This window comes from Polychytrium aggregatum, assembly GCF_025602895.1.
Source record: "Polychytrium aggregatum strain JEL109 chromosome Unknown BJ171scaffold_65, whole genome shotgun sequence".
In the NCBI taxonomy this organism is placed as follows: Eukaryota; Fungi; Chytridiomycota; class Chytridiomycetes; order Polychytriales; genus Polychytrium; species Polychytrium aggregatum.
The window spans coordinates 221005-239817 of record NW_026516267.1 but is presented as its reverse complement, the minus strand read 5'-3'; the positions used below and the strand labels follow the sequence as shown (position 1 = coordinate 239817).

Below are 18813 nucleotides of genomic sequence, written 5' to 3'. Positions count from 1 at the left end.
CAACCTCTTCTCCCAGGCAGCCGAAGCTCCCCCAGGCTTTCCCGGATATCGCATGGTGTGCGGCCCTCCGTCAGCCAGAGCGCAATATCGACACAATGGCTGCCGCCGTCCAGCCGCCTGTCCCGGCCACACATGCGCCCCTCGACACCTTCCCATTTGCATCCCAATCCGACATCATCCGTTCCAACCAAAAGGATGCCTACTATAAGGAATCGCTGCAGGAGCGCATCCATTCGCTGCTCTCCCAAATCCTGGGAACCCGCTGGGTGCTGCGGTTTGGCCCAGAGGTAGCTCTGGTTTCGGAACTGCTCTACTATGGCCTGACAACAGCCAAAGGTCAGTGTCGTCCACAGCCAAGATCGACTCCCTGACTACTGCTTATCGAGATGCGGGTGAAGGGTCGAAAGCAGGCCAAGGTTCTGACAATGCGGTGTCTGATTCGCCAAACCAGGGCTCCAGACACTCGGCGAAGAGTACTGCGACATCATGCGCGTGGAGGAGAAGTCCATGACATTCCCCAGCACTAAAGTCAAGACGCTGTGGTTCCTGCTGCACATTGTCTCTCCGTATGCCCTCGACCGAGCGGCAACGTTGGCCAGAGGATCCGCTGCGATGCGAGGTACGATACGGTGCGATCCCTGTGATGCCTGCGATGCATGTGATGCCTGTGAGCCGCATATGCGTCTCGATTTGGCTCCCTGGCCGGCATCGCCGACGTTGCTAATGCCATTGGCTCCACTGCATCCATCCCAGGACTCGCTGCATCTGGGCCAACGGCGTCGCCCTTGTCCCGCCTCGGCGGCCTGTTGGCCTGGCTCAAGAGAGTCACCAGACAAGATGTGCGGCTGTTCCACATGGCTGTCTTCTACTTCTTCGGGGCCCACTACAACCTCTCCAACCGATTCTCGAACATCCGCTATGTAAGCGCTTGTGGAGCTGGCTATCGAAGTGGGGGTTTTTCGGGAATGCCTGCGCCAGGGACAGAGACTAACCAGCGACGTCGCAGATCGTCACACACCAACTTGAGCCTGGGAACGAGCCCGTCACATTTGAGATCCTCGGCGTGATCATCGTTCTGCAGATGGCCATTTCCAAGATCCTGGAGCTGAGCCGGCCGACAGCCGCAGAGGCACTCGATGCAACGCCGGATACGGGTGCATCATCGCCCGAGAGGTGCGATCCCTTTGCAGCGAGGAATGAACACGAAAGGATCTGTGCATCGCATCGCACTGCGTTGCCGGCGTTGCAGACATCCCCGCTCACCTGCTCCTCTGCTATGTGCTCCAGCGAAGGCGCAATCGAGAGCGGCGTCGTCCCGCAGTCGCAAAAGTGCACCCTGTGTCTTTCCAGGCGAAGAGATCCCGCTGCCACGTCTTGCGGACACGTCTTTTGCTGGGAATGCATCGCCGAGTGGTGCTCAACGAGGGTAAGTCCACTCACCCCAGCACCAGCACCAGCACCAGCACCAGCACCAGCACCAGCACCAGCACAGATGCTACCAGCGATCGACGAATGCCGTCTCTGGCGCTCCCCTGACCCCCACCCTCGATCGCGTCGGCAGGCAGAGTGCCCGCTCTGCCGGCAGCACACAGAGCTATCGCAGCTCTATCGGATCCACAATCTCGCATAGCTGGCCCATCGCAGCAGCCGATCAAGCAACGCACAACGGCTAGGGGTTGTCGGCCCACGGAGCAGCGCGGGACGGGCGGTAGCGCATCCGTCACAACACACTCTGCAGGGCCTGTTGCTCTTGCACAGGTTCTAGAAAGACGGCTTCCACGGGAGAGGACATGTCTCTGCTGTACCTGGTCGTTGTTTCCGGAGGCGAAAGAGCAGATCGCGATCTGCGCGACATTTATAGCCCTGCATCGACATGTGACCTCGAGAGGCGTGTGGCTTGTGTGGCTTGCGTGGATCGAGTGCGACACGTGCTGCTTACCTAACCGCTGCCGTGGCCAGCCAGCTGCCAGCCGGCCAGCCTGCGGCCGTGTGCTGGCCGGGTCTGTCACGGGCATTTCCTGTCAGGACAGCCAGAAGAAGCCCGACCTGCCGCCCATCTGCATTCGCATTCGCATCAGCATTCGCATTCGCATCCGCATTCGCATCCGCATCCGCATCTGCATCCGTATCTCCCCACCGTCGGGCCCTCTTCCAATGCAGCCCCTCCAGCCGAGTCAGCCCATGCAGGCCGCATACGGGCGAGGACGCAATCCCGCATCGGGCCCAAGCCCAAAGAACTACTGCTTCGTCTGTGGTGAGCGCGGACACTTGTCTCGCCAGTGCCAACTCCAGAGCCAAGTCCCGCTATGGTACCTACAGTCTTCTCTTGAGTGTGTTGGCGGGGCATCGGGATCGAGCCGAGCAGTGCATCCGTGTCTGAGCAGAGGTGCTTATGTTGCTCGGTTTGCAGTCGGAAGCCTACTCCATTGCGGCGCTTGCGAGCATATCCACGACCATCCCGCTCGCCGATCGCCCATTTGTCTTGGCCTGCCTCTGAATGCGCCAACCCATCTGGAAATCTGCATCGATCTGGCGACGCCTGCTGACACCATTATCCAATGCGCCATTGGTCCTCCTTCGGTGCGATCAGCTACAACTGCAAGCAGCCTGGTATGTGTGGCAAATGCAGCTGTTGTCGATGTTCCCTGCGGAGGCTCGCAGCTCGAGCATGGTCGCTCTGTTTCGCATTCGCATCCTGACCCGATGGTGCGTGTGCTTAGGCCATAATTCAAACCAATGTCCTCAACCTCGGGCACCCAAGAGCTGCTTCCGCTGCCAGAGGTGAGCCCGGTGTGTCCGCTGCTGTGGTTTGGCCATCATGAAGCAAATGCCGCCCAGGACTGATGAACATGGCACCGGTGCTGGCCTGCAGTGTATCTTGGCCATGCTCATCCGGAATCCAGCATCCAGCAACTGCGGGTCATATAGCTCTGTTGCTCATCGCCGTAACTCACCACCTCCCACTCTCGAATCGAATCGAACCGATATCGATTCGTTCGGGTCGTCTGTCGTTCGAAACCGGCCGCGCTCTCAGCCAGGACCATCTGTCGTCGGACTGCCCACTCAAGATCCTGGCCAAGAGCGCCGACCGGGCGCAAGCTATCTGCTATCTCTGTTCCGTCAAGGGCCACTATGCACGAGGTAGCGTGGTCGACGCCGTTCCCGATCCCTAATCCCAAGCCAAAGATTGGAGCAGCATCCTTGCACCAGATTCCACTCGCCCCAGATCCACTCGCACTGGGTCCCATTCATCCCAGACTCCGCCCGCACTGCTATTCCATCCCCTCCAGCAGTCCGTTTGCACTAACTTCTTGGCCATATCTGTAGAGTGCCCCTCTCACCTGAACCGGTACTCGTTTGGCGTGGGAACGGAACCATCCATCTCCAAGCAGCATGACGTTGCCCACACGATTTCCTTCGCAGCGCCTCGCACTCAAGATGTCCCGTTCAAGACTCCATCGTATATCGGCGAGCCCGCAACTGACGTAGACGCGCAAATATCGCCTGTCCTGTCGAGTCTACCAACAGGCTCACTGAAGCCCGTTGTGGTGTGTCGTCGCTGCAACGGACCCGGGCATATGGCTCGAAACTGCCCATCAAATGCAGGATATCCGTCGACTCAAGCATACTACCGCGCCCCGTTTGCCCAACCGCCTTTACTTTATCAGCCAAACCCGACTGCGATGCAGGTGATCTGTCTGCGCTGCGGCATGCCTGGGCACACGGCCAAGTTCTGCCGAAACCCTATTCTATGTTGGTTCTGCCGCAAAACTGGCCATATTTCCAAGGACTGCCCCCAAGCTCGGCGCTGCTTCTGCTGTGGCGAGTGAGTAACTTTCTTGTCCTGGTTTCGTTGACGGCCGACAACAAAGAGCCAGCCATGAGCCAGACTGGTTCACGATCCAACCGCTGGACCCGCCGTTGATTTGCTTCTGACGCCACCGCCGATCTATTCCCGCAATCGTCACTGACTCGCCCTATGCCTCTTGACAGCATGGGCCATGTTGCGCGGGATTGCCCGGCTCGACAGGCCTTTACACAACCGACACCCTCCGCTGTCGAAGACGAAACAGACCAGGACGACCAAGTTGAACTCCGAGCTTAATTGTATACATTGATTTTCACTCTATTTCTCCAAGCAGTAATATCAGTACATAGTCTGTGCAATCTTGGGCGGGATGCTTCGATTCCGAGACCATCCTGCGCTCTAGTTTTTCACCCCTCCCTTTCCAGCAATACATTCATGCCCATTCATCTGTCCAAGCAATATGGCTGCACCGTCCTCGTTTTGTCGCGACCCTCGCTGGACTGGGACTGGTGTTGTGTATTGGCTTGGTCGGCTTGCCCTTTCGCGCGGAAATACACTATGAAAAAAGTTCTTGTTAATAAAATGAGCGAGAACGAAAAAACGCGCTCTCGGAGCCACCTCGGTCGGCGAGAAGAGCAGTCTCTGGCGAGAGACCCCCGAGGGAAGGCGAGAAGCCTCTCGCCGGCACACACACACACTTTGCACAAGGGAGTCAAACACCTCCCATCGACCATCCCAAGAGGGATGGCAACCCCGAAGTGGACTGCCCAGAATATGGGCGACCCGGCATCCACTGTCGAAATGCACAAGGAACAGTGCAAGATACTTACAGTCTATCCAGAAAGAAACGGGACACTTCCCCTTTCTGGCTTCAGATATCTGAAGCCCGTTGACTGACTGTCGGCCCAGCGGGCAGGCCATGGCATTGCACTCCTGTCTTCGTTGGCAATCTCTTTGTTTTGTTGGTTTGGGAAGCACAGTCTTGAATACACCCGGTCGATCTCCTGTGGCGATGATCGACTGGCATACCGAGATCATATTCCTGGCGCATTGATGTCTCGATCCCACAGCGTATGGCAGCTTGCACAGCTCCGGACAAAGTGTGGCTTCTCGACATCAAGATACTCGGGTGACTCAAGTCGCTTGAATTCCTGGCAATGTGAGCACACCTGGGATGTGTTGAACTCGTTCACCGAGCACACATGGATCTTGGAGACGGATCGGTCTGGTGGTCGTCTCTGGTGGTGGTGGAACTGCTCAAAGTACTTGGCAAACCTGAGTCTCCTGGGACTGGAAGCATATCCCTTCCCCTGTTTCCACGAGGCATTCCCAAAGGCAATCACCACCTCGGTCTCCTTTGGTGCCTGGTCGATGACTTGCTTGCACATCTCGTGGACGGTGCGCTGTCGCTTGCTGTGGAGATCCAGTCGCTTGAATCGCCGTCGCCGGGTCAGGCTGAAGTACAGCTGTTTGTCCAGCATGTCTCCATCGAACACATGGCGAATGTATTGCAGGAAGGAAGCCAACCCAGGGATCTTGGGACTTGGTGTGGTGCTCATCCATTGCTGCAGATCAAGGTTCTTATGGGTGCTCTGGATCCACTTGGTCGCCTGGGTGGTACCTTTCGCTTGCGGGGAGCCATCTGGCGAGAAAATAGCGACAATGGCTGGTTCTGCCCTTGGGGAAGAAAGAATCTCCTCAAATCCAGCGCATTTTGGGCAGGGAGTGATGCTCACAGTGGCGTCCTTGATTCAGATCCAGAAACGCATCGCTCGCTCAATCAGTCGTGGGAAGACATCTTGTCAAGGTGAGTCTTGCCTGATAGCCAAACGATCATGTCATCTCGCTGACACACAGCCACGCTTGACTAGGTTTCCAACCAGAGAGATTCAGATGGTGGTGGTTCTTGTCCGCAATCGGAGTGGAGCTTCCAACAATGATACAATTGGTCATTCCTCCACACCAATCGCCCACCACCACCGTCAATCGGCTCAAGACGATACCAAATGCCGTCAACCGACCATGGCCGGATTCCAACTTTTGCTGCGCCACATACAACGTGACTTTCAGGTGACCGAGATGAGCAGCCGCGAGGGGCCGGAAAAAATTGATAGTGATAGGCGCCCGCCACTGGCGCCCATTTCCAGAATCGGTCGGCAGGCCAGCAATCGGCCAAGGCATCTCATTCCATATTGCTCAGACTGATTCCGCATCTGATCAGGAGCACCCGATCTCGGATCTGTTTGCTGCAGCATCATGGCAGCTGCGTCTCCACAATACAGCATCTTGCTGGTGGACTATACCAGCACACGATCGACCAGGACCAGGACCCTGGTTGTGTTCTCCAGTTCCGCAACCGCTGCCGCCAGGGTAAGCGCCTCCTGTTTGCCATCTGAAGGCATCGTTGATACATATATTCCTCGTGAGCCCCAACTTTAGCAACCCCAGCCAAGCGAGCAAGCTTTTGGGGGCGGACAGGAACTGGCAATGGCCGGCTTCTGAACACGATTCCCACGATCTGCATTTCTTCAAGGTCGTTATCGGCGACTCGGCTGGCTGCTTGAGGTCGTTTTCATGGGAAGGCGGTCGACTCGAGGTATGTATTGAGTTATCTGCGCCATGGCATCTTGCTGGCCGAGCCCGTACTTCCCGCAGCGGCACCATCGGCGGAGTGATTCTGGGCAGGGTGTGGTACGGCTGGATTCGGTCACAGCACTGGACATGAACCGGCACCATCGAACCTACTCTCTCTCTCCGCGATAGCCCAGATGGACATTCCAGGCTAATGCACCCATTGAAAGCGTTCAAAGACATACGGAGTCCTCCAAGGTCTGCATCTTGGTACGATCGGCAATCATCGTTCTCGGCCTCGAGGTAAGACAGCCTGCAACCGATGCGATGCACAAAACATCCCACCGAACATCAACAGCAAGTGCTGGCCGACTCCGTGGCCATGTGGAGGTCTAATCACTCCCCCAACTTCTCTGTTGCCGTAGAGCGGCGAGTTCGTGGAGACCATCGAAACCCATATGGCTGAGGCTGTATTGCATCTGGCGTGCGCAAAGGGACCCGGCATCTACCACATCGCTGGCGATCACTACCACGAAATCATCGACAGCAGCCGATCCATTCATCACAAACCCTATGGCGATCGAATACTCGACATGCTGCTGCTTGACCTCGGGGACGCTGAGGCGCTGGCCATCGCATTCGAAAACAAGCTCGTCCAAGTCATGCAGGTTGGGCATCTGTGGGAATCACGACCTCGTCGATCGCCGGGCTGAGCGAGTCGGGTCGTGTGCACCACTCTGACTGTGTCTGATCTTTGCCAGGGCCAAAGCTTGCTTGATGTATATCTGGAGCACACTGCGACGTGCCTGGCCGAGTTGCGGCATAGGGACCATGCAAAGTTCCCCGGAAGGTGAGGCACCTATGAGCTTACCCTGGGCGGCTTGATCTCACCGAGGCCGGACTGCAGCTGATCCAAGCGCTTGCCGCCTCGCCCACCCACAGGTTCATTGTCGCTGGAACAGCCGCTGGAACGATTCACTGTGTTCACTTCACTCCGGAAGCCTATCACCAGCTGTGGATCATCAAGAGCAGCGAGGCTGTCAGCGTTCTCACGCTGGCCGATCCAACGCACGAAGGAAGCGACAGCGTCCTGGCCATTGGATATGCAAATGGACTGGTGCAGTGCTACTCCTTGGCGCTGCCTGATCCCGTCCTCCTCTTTGCCACGTCACTTGGCGAATCGGTGACAAACTTGGCTATCCAAGAAGGCAACTGCTTCCTGCCTCGGCTGTTGGCAACCACCTTCACGGGTCGTATTGTTGGAATATCTTGTCAGAATGCGCCTGGATCAGGAGCGGATGCCAAAGACCAAGTCACCTCACAGGCTGTTTCAGCGCTGCAAGGCTTAATAGCAACGATCGACTTTGGTGATCTCGTCGCCAGTGACGGTAGTGGCGGCTTGCACAACCAGTCCCTCGCTCCCAACACTTCCCTCTCGGGCTCAGTGCTCTCGACCCAGACAAACGTTCTCGGGGTGCCGACGACGACATTCCATTTGACCGCAGAGACCCGCTCGGTGCCGCTTGTAGAGGCGCTGAATGGAGCACCTGCCGACGGAGATGCATCGGCAGTGCCTACTGAACCCTCGGATGCAAAGGTGGGTTGTGAGGGGCAGCTGAGCAGAGCAGTGCTGACTCTCCAATGACATCCGCAGTACTGGCATTGCAACTGCGAGTCAGCCACTATGAGCATCTCATGGCTCTGATGTTTGCTCATCAGTGCTTCCACGACCAAACCTGTTGCTTCCCACTCGATCACCTCCTTGTTCACACAGAAGGACACCAACACCATGTTGATCTTTGATTGCCAAGAGTCGCTCTACACGCTCTCGATCGAAGTGAGCGCCTCTTTTGCGACGCTCGTCATTCTCCGTGCCGACTTTGAGCTCACCGTTGCCGATGAAGCAGAGGATACGAACGCGCTGTCGATATCTCCGATTGATAAAGAGGTATCCTGTGCAGCTCAAAGGCTGGGGACACTCTGGCCCGCACAATCGACAGGTATATTGACAACAATCTGATGTCAGAATCGGGACCAGGGAAATCTGTTTCTAGCCACCTACAGGCCACCCACCAAGACCCGCCGCCTTGTTTTCAAGGTAGGCGGTGATGCACAGCGGTGTCAACGGAAGATGAGAGGGTCAATCGATCTCTGAGACACTGAGCGCTGTTAATTATCTGTGATCACATCCGTTCGGCCGGCCGACACAAGGTCATGCCAACCGAAAACTCGCACGGCGTCCTTTCCCTCTACGTCGCTATGGAGAACAGCAAGTGCCGTCGCTTTGCATTTACCTTCAAGCCCATGTCGCTGCATGAACGAATCAGTTCCATTCCGGGAGATGAGAGGTAGGCCATATGGCGGAGGGGGGCAAACCAGATAAATACTCGCGGTGCACGCCTACAGATAGCAGAGAGACACATTGATCGGCTGTTGATTCGGTTTGCCGGGATGGGCTCTTGATTCGCCATGCCGGCACTCATGCCAACCCACGGCACGCCGTCCGCGATGCTCGATGCCGGCTGACCAGTCGTAATTGTTCATGATTCAGGAGTGTAAGCTTCCTCTCGATGAGCAGCGAACTGTCCTTGAGCGAGCTCAACTCATGGCTTTCCCTGTGTTTCAACGGAATCCCAGAAAGGTGCCAGCGTTTGCATCTTCCACCGTGGCGGCCGAATAGAGTCTGCGCCACTAACGCCGCCATCTCCAATCTGGTGACTCCTCGCCGACAACAGACCGATTCAGGCACACACAGACGAGGTGCACTACTACTTCCGATGCAGCTATCTCCCATCGTTTGTGACGCTTGTGCTTCGGTAAGCCACTGCTGCGTCTTGACCACACATGAGCACTATCCAAAACGCAGGTCCGGCTGATGCCGCCGTCTGTTGGACAGGAAGGGCTTGCTGTCCGTCTTTAGCGAGTCGGCTCTGTCGCTCCAGGTCGTCAAGCAGTTCCTTATCTCCGAAGCCGAGAGGCGGGTCCAGCCTGTTAGCTTCCAGTGCGAACTGAATCCGGACGCCACTTTGACGGTCGTGAGACACCTCTATCAGTCCATCTTTGAGTGCATATGCGCTTTGCGCCAGGCCATGATCCTCGAGGCCATCAAGGTAGCCAGCGCCGACCATACTTTATCCCAGTGCAGTCGCTGGTTCATAGCTGCGGTGTTAATAACTCTGTTCCGCCGGAGTGCATCCTTGTACCTCCATTCTCCGGTTCCCGGAAAGAGCCTATCGGAGCAGCATCTGACTATATCGCACCCCTGGATGCACGAGCGCTCATTCCATCGCATATTTTTCTAACCTGCCAACAGGAGCTCGAGATCCAGGAGGGGCAGTCGCTCGACTTGAGGCAGCAACTTGGGGTATCGGGGCCTGTCAACCCGATGGCACAGGCAAAAATCGATTCCAAGATCAGGTTGGTGGCCTGGCGCACATGAAACCTTGGGACACGTTCTGGACTGGGAACGCAGGCTTGCAGTCCTAAGCGACGCCGACTCTGACATGCCCTCTATCGATTTCCATTCTCCTGGTTTGTCTGCTTTAGTGTTGCTGTGGACGTATTCCGAGCAGTCATGTCGCTGCGCGGCGTCCGCATCAGCCAGCAAGACAGGCAGCTGAGCGACTACCTGCATGAGATGATTGAGCAGTCCAGAAACACCGCTCGTACCTCGGCATTCACTCTCGATCGTCTGATGGATTGGTTCCGATAGCGGCGACGCTGCTGGCCGTCAATAGTGTGAATGTGCCAGTCCGTGACTCGGTTCAGCGCCTATATATGCATGCAACAGCTTCGATAGTGAGCCTGGGACAGCTTCACACTCGATGCAACAAACAGGACACCCAGTTTCTTGGTCAAATGGCTCTGTTGGACACAGATTTTCAAAAAAAATGCCACGTTTGATTGAAAGGTGGTGTGTCCGGTTTGTTTTCGAACATGGGGCATGTCCCTGAGAAAGGCGGGTGGAATTCGTCGAATATCCCACTCCCGCCCGGTGATGCTCAAACATGGACTACGATTGGTGCTTGACTACGGGTGCGTCCAAGAGTAGCATATGTTTGTTGTATATTTCTCCATTGCGTGGCCGAGGCAAACATGAGTGTGTGTGTTCCAATGATGGTGACGAGCGCAGCCTCGCTTTGGCGTGCAGCAATATCGTGACTGTGCTTTCACACAGGCAGCTGCTGCCTTCAAGGCTTCTTGGAAATCGACATCTCAATGAATTCCAATGCCTCGCGCTGTGCTTGGCGGGATACTTCTGCCCGTTCAGCCGAGGGTGGTGGCGGAAAGATTGCATATCCCTCGTCGGCGTCGGCATCGTCCTGCTCGGTCGGCGCGCTGCCCGAGTCCCGCCCGCCATTGCGCGAGCCGTTCGAGGCGTCGGCTTTTTTGGACTCGGATGGTTCAGAGTTCCGGCGGGTCGAGGAGGCCCCGAGCTCGACGGCGAGGTGTGGATACTTGAGCCTGTACTCGCGGGCCTGCTCTTCGTACTGCTCTCGCATTTGGCTCCAGCGCAGCTCATAGGCCTGTTGGGTTTCGGGGTTGCAAGACGATTGCGGGCCCCGATAGCGCCGCAAATGTTCGCGATGGGTTCGAGAAGGGTGAAAAGAAGCGATGCATCAGCAAAGGCCATTTGCCCACGGGCGGGAGGGGGCAGCGTTCAACAAGAGCGCATCTGGGACGAGATCGTTATAGACGGTAATTGAGAGAATCAATACTGCGTGCTCCTGTCCAAGCGGCGACCCACCTTTTTCTCGTCGGGGGTCCTTTGGTTCCACCACTGACCCAGGATCGTCGGGAAGGAGGCGCGGTCTCTCAGGTTGTTGTCTGCGAGATACTTTCGGACGTCATTCAGCTTCTCCTTCTTGAAGAGCAGGAAGGGATTCTTTGGCGGCGGCTCGGGAGCGCCCTCGAGAACCTCGGCCGCATCGTTCTTCTTGGCTGTCGAGTCACGCTTCTTGCGCGGAGCCGGCGAAGCCATTGGCCGGCTGGTGGTAGGGGCGGTGGGCTTCGGCGAGGCAAGCGGAGAGACCTTTGGGGTAATGGCTGGGATTTCGCTCGGCACATCCAGCTTGAGCTCTTCAACCGCCTCGAAGGTGCGCTTTCCAAGCACAGTCGTGATGTACGGCGCCTCGCTGGGATCGCTCTCGGGATGCTCCTGTCGACAGTGGTCAAAGTACGACAGGTTCTCTGGGATGATGGCCCGGCAGTTGGACCTTAGGCAGCATCGCGGAGTAAGCGGCAGTGAGGCCGACTCCTGGGGCTCTGTCTCCGCAGTCGCGTCGAGCTCGGGGTTGCCCTCGTTTTCTTTGGCCTTCTTGGGCTCCTTGCCCAGCGACGCGGACTGCAAATTGCCCAGGAGCACGTTGGTGATTTCGGTTGCCACTCGCATACCGCTTAGGAGCGCACCTGTGGGCACGAACAAAGAAAGAAGAGTCAAACAGTGCCGTACGAGTGGATCGGTGTCGAGGAGTCGCGGATTCGCCCAAGCAAACGGACAATGGTAGGTCCGCAGTATCGACGGTGCTACAACGGACAACAACATACCATGAACGGTGGCCGGGTACTGCCGTGATGTGGCCTCGCCGGCCCAGAAGATTTTGTTGTCGATCGACTTGCTGAGTCTGTCGTGATCACGTCCTGAGGAGTTTGAGGTGTTCGATCTGATCAGGAGCAACACAAGACAACCCATCCCTCCTTCCGGTTTTGACTCTCATCCATTGACGACTACTGCCGCGTGATTCGCACCACTTACCCGTCGCGCCGTTGCCGATGCATGAGTAGCTTCCGCGAGAGAACTCGTCCTGCCCCCAGCGTGTGACCATGGTTTCGATGGGCTTGGGGAGAGGTCGTTGCGAGGAAAAGATGCCCGAAAGGACATCAAGAGCCTGATCCACAATCTCGCGGTCGGTCTGGTGCTCCATTTCCAAGGCCGCCTCGCCGGAGATGAATGACATGAGAATAGGAACGCCGGTGCTGGGGTACATGTTCCTGAGGAAAGAGAACGCAGAGCGAGAGCAAATCGAGGACACGGCAGTGAGTGCGGTGGCGATCAAGCGGCGGCGCATAATGTGCACAGGTGATCAAGTCGATGGCACTTTGCCGGATATGGTGGGTCGGGCGGATGGCGTGAGGTGCACGGCACTGCGCCGCTCTCGAAGATTGACTATTCCAAGAGGCTCATCGCTCCAAGGGGCCCATCGCTCCAAGGGGCTCGTTGGTCCACCTACCAGAACAGGAAGAAGCGGCCACGTGTGCCAGAGAAGCCAGATAGGGCATTCTCTCGGCTACCGGAGGCAATCGGGTCGTTCAACGAGCCAAACGAGTCGACGTCTGCCTTCCAGAACAGCTTGGGGAAGACCATCACAACCTTGTTGAACAGACCCATGTTCAAACGGTCGATGGCCTCTGTTTTCCAATCCGGCAGTGGCGGGTTGAACGCGATTGTGTTGGCCTGAGGAGCACAGAAGAAGGGAATGGGAGCCGTTAGAGATCCTCGATCAGAAAGCCTTTCGATAGTAGGCTATTCGTATGCACTAGGACCGACTTACTTTCAGAACGCCGAGCGATACCGTAACGACCTACAAAATCGAATGAGCCCAGGCGATGAGTCATTCGGGGCTGGAGCGGGTGCAGGACAGTAGAGGTCTGTGTGGGGCTCGATGCGACTACCCACCACGGCATCGGCAGTGTACTCGCTGCCGTCCTTGCATGTGATTTTGACAGGCCCTGGTGGAAGGTGGTCGTCGGCGTGCTGCACCTTGCCTTTCACCTCGATTTGGTCGACTGCTTTGTCGTAGTGGATCTCGATTTGGTCGTGTTCAGGGTTGCTGCCGTTGGCAAGGGCTGATACCAGCTGGCCGAATCCGCCCTTGATGTTGCAGTGTGGGCCCTCTAAAATGCGTGAATGCAGCCAGTCAGTGGCCTGTTGCCCATTCGCCGCAGCACAGGATACGGCACGCAGACAATCCTGGCTGTGTGATTGCGAGGACTGGCGATGCTCGACAAAAGCTCCCCACAGGGCTCCAAGTGCATTGTCCGGCTCCCGCTTACCAAACTCGAACGGATCATCCTGGTCCCAGTGATGCAGGGAGAGCTTCTTGAGCGGACAGGCGTTCGCTGACGATTCACAGATATACAGGGTCAAATGGTGAGGCGGGCACTGCATTTGATTGGAGGACCATCTCCTATTCATCATCATCCTCTGTACCGAGTACCGTTTCACACAAATGGATCCAGACGGCGCAGCGATCTTACCATATTCGAGGTTGGCCAAGTGCCAGTTGATGACGCGGAGATGCGCCGGCTGCAGCTGTTGGAACTGCGGGTGCTGTGAGAGGTGATACGCAAATATGGTCTCGAGCGACGGCGACAGGCTGCTGTAGCCGTTCTCCTCCTCCTGCTTGCAGACCATCTGGACCTGCTGCTTCGAGACCACTGTTGGCACGCCGCCCTGGATGACGGTGTGGCAGGTGCTGTCGAGAACGTCGTTGAAGAGCTGCTCTTGGGCCTCGTCCGCTTTTTGCGAGACTACCTGTCCGTTGCTGTCGTAGAGCTTGACGTCGCCACTGGTGAGCAGGTAGTGCAGGGGCAACTCCAGCTGAGACTTGACGATGGCATCGAGGGGATTGCCGCCTACCAGAGACAAGTCATGTGCATTTGCAACGCATCAAAGGTCAGCAACGAGGCAGCTCTGTCAATAGAGTGTCGTCTGGCAGGGACATGCTCGAGAGCCGTGATGCGAGCCTCGGACGACCGCACATACCTTCGAATCCTGTTACAATCTGGGCACCTGGAGACAGCGCCGCAGCCAGCAGTTCGTTAGCGATTAGAGCATTGCCAACGGGCCCGACAGGCGGAGGTGATGCAACAACCAAGCACCTATGCGAGGAGCATGGCTTGGCGGAACACAGCGAGGGCGGCAAGTGCACGGCCGATGCCCGAGGCATCGTCCAAGACATCGTCCAAGTGGAATGCACTACGAACACCAGACAAAGCGATTGAATGGCATCGAGCGGATACTTACCGAGGTCGATGCCGCAGTGGTGGGAGGACTGGGTGCCGTCGGGTCGTGTCATGAGGGGATAGGTAAAGACCCGACCACCCATCCGCTTGCGGCCTTCCAGAACGGTGATGTTCGGAGCAGGCAGATGTGGGCAGTCCACAAACAGGTTCTTGATTTCCCGCGCTGCAGTGAGGCCGGCGACGCCCGAGCCGATGATGACGATGCGGGGAGGCCGGGCAGCGTCATTGCAGGGAGGAGGCAGCGCAGGCGGTAGTCGGTCGGGCACTCCAAAGTTGATGTACCTGTAGCGCATTAGAAAGTCGTATGTCTGGCGCACCATCCGGTCAAACTCTTTGTCCTGGCCGCCGCTGACAAAGTCGATGGCCTCCTCCTTGGTGATCCACAGGGTGGGGTCGGCCTGCCAGAGGGCCAGTATCAGGTTTCGGGCATATGTGTATGACGAGCGGATGGTTGGGCGGCGGTAGACCGGGAACAAGTGCTTTTCGACGTCGCTGAGGCGATCGGGAGACAGGCGAGAGGCCGTGGCGGCCCTGCTCTGGTCCTCCGCGGGCTTGACGGTGTTGCGGCGATTTTCGAGGCGAGTCGAGTAGTTGAGGTCGTCGCACTGGTGAGGGTACGAGGGTGTCCCCGGCGGACGAGGAGACGACATGGAGCAGGAGGGAGTGAGGACGGTGCCAGACCGACGGGAGGTGGATGCTCGGCGAGAAAGCAGGCGCAGTGGGAGCAAGATCGGCGACAGAGCAGCACGGCGGCACGGCAGGCAGATTACCTCGGACATGGCTGTCGTTTGGCCAAGGGAGGAGAGGGAAGTACTCGAGCAGGCAGTGCGAGGGAACGGACCAGAGGGCTCTCAGACCACAAAGTAACCCCAAGCCCGATTTTTGTCATTTGGGCCGAGGAAGGGCGAGGGCGAGACGGGGCGAGGCGAGACGAGAGAGGGCCGCCTCGGCTCGGCTCTCGCCTCTCGGCTGTGTAACCGAGATTGTCCTCCCTGGCCGGTGAGAGCAACGCCGAGCGACGCTGGGGCGAGCGGGGCATCAATGGGCGAGAGACGGAGACGGCGGCGGAATGACTGACGTTGATAATGGGGGGGGGTGGGGCGGAGCGGTCTCGCCGAGCGCCGTCCTGTGCTGGGGAGGGGTTGTTCGCCAGGGTCTCTGAATGCACCGCATGGCATGAGGGGAATGTATTCGCCCGTGCGGGTGTGCTTCGCGCCGAACATGGCCGGCAAGAGCAGAAAAAGAAAGGGAGAGGGGAAGAGAGGGAAGGAGAGGCATATGGGCTGCGAGCTCCGTTTGTTTGGAAACCAAAACTAGAGAGGGACGACGGGCAGGCGGGGGATCGGGATTGCTGGGTCCGCACGGCGGGTTGTTGCGCTCAGCTGTAGTTGTACTGGGGCGGGCCCGACGGCTGCGATGGATCCTGGGGCTGCTGGCCGTGGTGAACCTTGATATCCGGGGATTGCTGGTGCAGCTGTTGCATATGCTCGTGGCGCTGTTGTTGTTGCTGCTGTTGTTGCTGTTGCTGGAGGATGGCCTGCACAGAGAGCGATTGCATGGGATGCATCGACTGGAGCGCCTGCATCGACTGCAGGCTCTGTCCGGGCTGCATCGACTGTATGCTGGGATGCATCGACGGTATGTGCAGGTACTCGGCAGGCTCGCTTGATCCCGAGTGTATCTGGCCCTCCTCCTTGACCTCGGTCTGACTCCGCTCGAGCTTGGTGGACTGCAGCCAGGCAACGGGCACGGCAGTAAGCAAGACAATCGGGTAAGACGGTGGGCCAGGACGCAGAGGATTGCCAGGGGAGGGATATTCGGCACAGAAACAGAAGTCAGCTTCGTCAATGCGGCGTGAACATGCGCAGGGGCGGCTCCCATTGGATTATCATTTGGAGCCTGCCTGATCCTCTCCATCTTGGACAACGGGCGACTGTCGATCCATTCGCCGTTCGCTCTCAGCTGCTGCTGCTTCGACACTTGCTCCCTTCGCAGCACCCACGATACGCCTTGGCACGCTGTTGAACCAGCACTAGTCTGTCCGAACCGACCAACGTACCTCGCGATACTTGGTCAGGTAGATCTTGAGTGCTTCGCAGTAGTTCTCGAAGCCAAGCGAGTGCATGGCCCAGAGGATATCTTCGCCGCTGATCGTCTTTCTCTTCTCGGTCAGGCACCGGTCGCTGGCTGGAGGGGGGCATGGAACCGAAAATCGCGAGTCAGGGCGCAGTAGTAACGGCAGGCAAGGGCCCTTGGGGCTGCTCAACCCCATGGACCCGGCACCAGCAGCGATCCGCATTGGCGCCAGGGCGCAGGCCTGCAGATACCAACCCTCGGAGGTGATAAAGGAAATGAACTCGGACACGCATTCTTGGACGCACTCCTTGGCCTCCTTGGAGATTTTGGCGTTTACGGGGAGGGCGCGCTTCATGAGCCGGTAGACGTTTGCGATGGGGAGGTATCGGTCCTGCTCCTTGCAGGACGAGTTTTCGGTGTCGTCTCCGTGGTCCGACATACTGGTCTGGGTTTGGTAGCGCGGATGGATCTGTGCGGCGGGTGGCCAAAGCGGGGGTTCAGCGAGGGGAATGGGCAATGGGCTGCATCAGCGCTCGGGAAGGGTATTGTTGTCTGGTGCGAAAAGCCAACGGCCCCCGCCAGCCCTCAAGACATGCAAGAGCCGCCAAGCAATCGCTGCCCAACACCGGCCCTCCTCCAGGCAGGCGCTCCTGCTTTGCCGGCATGCTCGCGGCATGCACCAGAGGGACCAGCGGCCCTGGAGCACGGCTGGCATGGGTCTGTCCAGGGACAGTGTCTGGGCCGCGGCGACCAGCAGGAGGCCAATGCGAGCCCAGCGGGGACACGGGAGGCGGCTGGTTGGTCGGCCCGGCAACCACAGCGAGGGCTGCTCTGGCGACCCTTCGATCCGTGCGTCGCTGCTGGACGCTCCCCGGCTCGCCTTCTGGCTCGTACATACCTGGTGCTGGCTGCTGGCTGGCCAGACGACGCTTGCGAGTTTCGATTGGATGGGCGGGCAGAGTGAATCGATTGGAGGGGCCGTGCGCTGCGGGTGGTTGGGCACGGGCGAGAAGGCGCGGCGGGCCTGTTCTCGGTCAGGTGATGCGGCGCGCCCTGCGCCACAGCACGCGAGATCATGCGCAGCAGCCCGCAGTATATATTGCCGATTCGCTCATCCCCCGCCCAACTGGCCTCCTTCACTCGACGTGTCCCTTGGTGAGTCGCTCTTGGCCGCCGCTGCTGCTGCTGCTGCTGCTGCCGATACACATCCCCCGCGGCTGCGGCCGACTGCCTTGCCGTCCAAGGATGTGATATTTTGTAACCTGCACTGCTCTTTGACTGCGTTGCGCTTTCAGCCGCGTCCTGCGGAGCCAGCCTCGTGCTGGCCACTCGCCCTGCGTCTGGAGCGCTTGTCCTGCGGCTCTGCTGTGGTCGACGCCTTCATCGACAGGGTACTCTGCGCCGCCGGGGCGAGGCGAGGCAGCGCGATTCGTTGTGCATGAGCAAAAGAGCATTTGATGAGAGCTAAGGCGAATCTGAGACAGCGGCAGATCGGCTGCCGCCCTCCTCTTCCCAGTGTGGTCTTGGATGCGCTACCGCACGAGCCAGTATGCATCAAACTCACTCTCGTTGAACTGTATCGCCCATCTCCAGGACCATCGTCGGTGCTCGGGCCACCAGGCGCTTCGTTCGCCACACGAATGCTCTTCGCCGTATGTATCTCGCCGTCTCCTTCCCGATCGGCTGTGTGGCGAGGCGCTTCAAAGGATGATCCATTCTTGTGTGAGATTGCCCGCAAGGCGTGGTCAAGGATAATCCACAAACCTCTAAGAAGTTCTGATTACTGGGCGCATGGATGGCCTGCTGTGTGCCCACCAGTCCCTGTGAATATGGCTGCTGACCATTGCTATGTTCACGCTCTCGCAACAATTCCAACCAGGATCCACCACTTTGTAGCCGCGCACTTTTTTCAGCGCCATCGATCCTTGACTGTGATGCAGGTAGGCACACATACATGCGTTCCTGGCAATGATCGATGGGGGGGGAGAAGGTGCTCCAGCAAAATGATGTTTTACTCTATATCTGTCAATCCCCTGAATATGCGACACTGTCGCAATCGCTTGTTGACAACCACTTTTTCGAGTCTGATACATTGCTGGCGCCACCTTTGAGGCTCGGATTGTGCGAGTGTGCATCCATTGGTATTCTGTACTCACCCAGCCTGTTTGCTCTTTGGTCATCGATAGGTAATGTCCACAATGCGTCTCAGGGTGAGCGCCGGGGCGGGGGCGGGCAGGGTCCTTGAACGGCAGCAGCGCATGTAGCGAACAATACACAGACGGTACACTGCGAGATGACGTGGCTTCATAGCACAGACGTGCCTGGGTGGACGG

At 57.9% G+C, this 18813-nt stretch overlaps 6 protein-coding genes across 6 annotated transcripts; 3 read left to right on the top strand and 3 right to left on the bottom strand.

Annotated features, from left to right (window-relative positions):
• Positions 1-12: 12 nt before the first annotated feature.
• BJ171DRAFT_528294 (Pex12 amino terminal region-domain-containing protein) lies at positions 13-1868 on the top strand. Its single transcript, XM_053112706.1, has 6 exons — positions 13-336; positions 452-619; positions 754-920; positions 1007-1173; positions 1288-1426; positions 1562-1868. The coding sequence occupies exons 1-6, from the start codon at positions 96-98 to the stop codon at positions 1628-1630; spliced, it is 951 nt and encodes a 316-aa protein (XP_052962367.1). The 5' UTR covers positions 13-95; the 3' UTR covers positions 1631-1868.
• Positions 1869-5967: 4099 nt separating this feature from the next.
• On the top strand, positions 5968-10403 carry BJ171DRAFT_528280 (uncharacterized protein). Its single transcript, XM_053112705.1, has 14 exons — positions 5968-6178; positions 6342-6404; positions 6572-6682; positions 6805-7047; positions 7141-7229; positions 7322-7976; positions 8154-8327; positions 8406-8477; positions 8591-8727; positions 8931-9020; positions 9115-9195; positions 9276-9489; positions 9693-9796; positions 9926-10403. Exons 1-14 carry the CDS (start codon positions 6065-6067, stop codon positions 10089-10091), a joined length of 2313 nt encoding a protein of 770 aa, XP_052962366.1. The 5' UTR covers positions 5968-6064; the 3' UTR covers positions 10092-10403.
• A 3-nt stretch (positions 10404-10406) lies between these two features.
• Positions 10407-15315, bottom strand: BJ171DRAFT_528277 (flavin-containing amine oxidoreductase-domain containing protein). Its single transcript, XM_053112704.1, has 12 exons — positions 15175-15315; positions 14406-15009; positions 14145-14171; positions 13637-14014; positions 13433-13498; positions 13056-13273; positions 12931-12960; positions 12610-12833; positions 12135-12370; positions 11927-12019; positions 11127-11788; positions 10407-10905 (listed from the first exon to the last, which is right to left on the bottom strand). The coding sequence occupies exons 1-12, from the start codon at positions 15181-15183 to the stop codon at positions 10570-10572; spliced, it is 2883 nt and encodes a 960-aa protein (XP_052962365.1). The 5' UTR covers positions 15184-15315; the 3' UTR covers positions 10407-10569.
• A 167-nt stretch (positions 15316-15482) lies between these two features.
• BJ171DRAFT_447749 (uncharacterized protein) lies at positions 15483-16217 on the bottom strand (the record flags this gene model as incomplete). The annotated part of the gene is made up of 1 exon (XM_053108199.1): positions 15483-16217. A coding segment is annotated over one exon (500 nt), but the record flags the coding sequence as incomplete, so codon positions are not given.
• Positions 16218-16436: 219 nt separating this feature from the next.
• BJ171DRAFT_559754 (nuclear transcription factor Y subunit B-3) lies at positions 16437-16919 on the bottom strand (the record flags this gene model as incomplete). The annotated part of the gene is made up of 2 exons (XM_053113211.1): positions 16437-16591; positions 16736-16919. 2 exons carry the CDS (start codon positions 16917-16919, stop codon positions 16437-16439), a joined length of 339 nt encoding a protein of 112 aa, XP_052962363.1.
• Positions 16920-17834: 915 nt separating this feature from the next.
• BJ171DRAFT_269781 (uncharacterized protein) lies at positions 17835-18769 on the top strand. Its single transcript, XM_053106804.1, has one exon. The coding sequence runs from the start codon at positions 17938-17940 to the stop codon at positions 18589-18591; it is 654 nt and encodes a 217-aa protein (XP_052962362.1). The 5' UTR covers positions 17835-17937; the 3' UTR covers positions 18592-18769.
• Positions 18770-18813: the final 44 nt, after the last annotated feature.

Excerpts from the sequence above, each read along its gene's own strand:
- BJ171DRAFT_528294 (XM_053112706.1), top strand. The coding sequence starts at position 96 with ATGGCTGCCGCCGTCCAGCCGCCTGTCCCGGCCACACATGCGCCCCTC. Across the intron at positions 337-451 it reads TGGCCTGACAACAGCCAAAG|GGCTCCAGACACTCGGCGAA; the intron begins GTCAGTGTCGTC and ends TCGCCAAACCAG. Across the intron at positions 1,174-1,287 it reads GGTGCATCATCGCCCGAGAG|CGAAGGCGCAATCGAGAGCG; the intron begins GTGCGATCCCTT and ends TATGTGCTCCAG.
- BJ171DRAFT_528280 (XM_053112705.1), top strand. The coding sequence starts at position 6,065 with ATGGCAGCTGCGTCTCCACAATACAGCATCTTGCTGGTGGACTATACC. Across the intron at positions 6,683-6,804 it reads TCATCGTTCTCGGCCTCGAG|AGCGGCGAGTTCGTGGAGAC; the intron begins GTAAGACAGCCT and ends CTGTTGCCGTAG. Across the intron at positions 9,490-9,692 it reads TGATCCTCGAGGCCATCAAG|GAGCTCGAGATCCAGGAGGG; the intron begins GTAGCCAGCGCC and ends ACCTGCCAACAG.
- BJ171DRAFT_528277 (XM_053112704.1), bottom strand. Across the intron at positions 13,274-13,432 it reads GGATGATCCGTTCGAGTTTG|AGGGCCCACACTGCAACATC; the intron begins GTAAGCGGGAGC and ends CACGCATTTTAG. Across the intron at positions 10,906-11,126 it reads GGACCCCCGACGAGAAAAAG|GCCTATGAGCTGCGCTGGAG; the intron begins GTGGGTCGCCGC and ends GAAACCCAACAG.
- BJ171DRAFT_269781 (XM_053106804.1), top strand. The coding sequence starts at position 17,938 with ATGAGAGCTAAGGCGAATCTGAGACAGCGGCAGATCGGCTGCCGCCCT.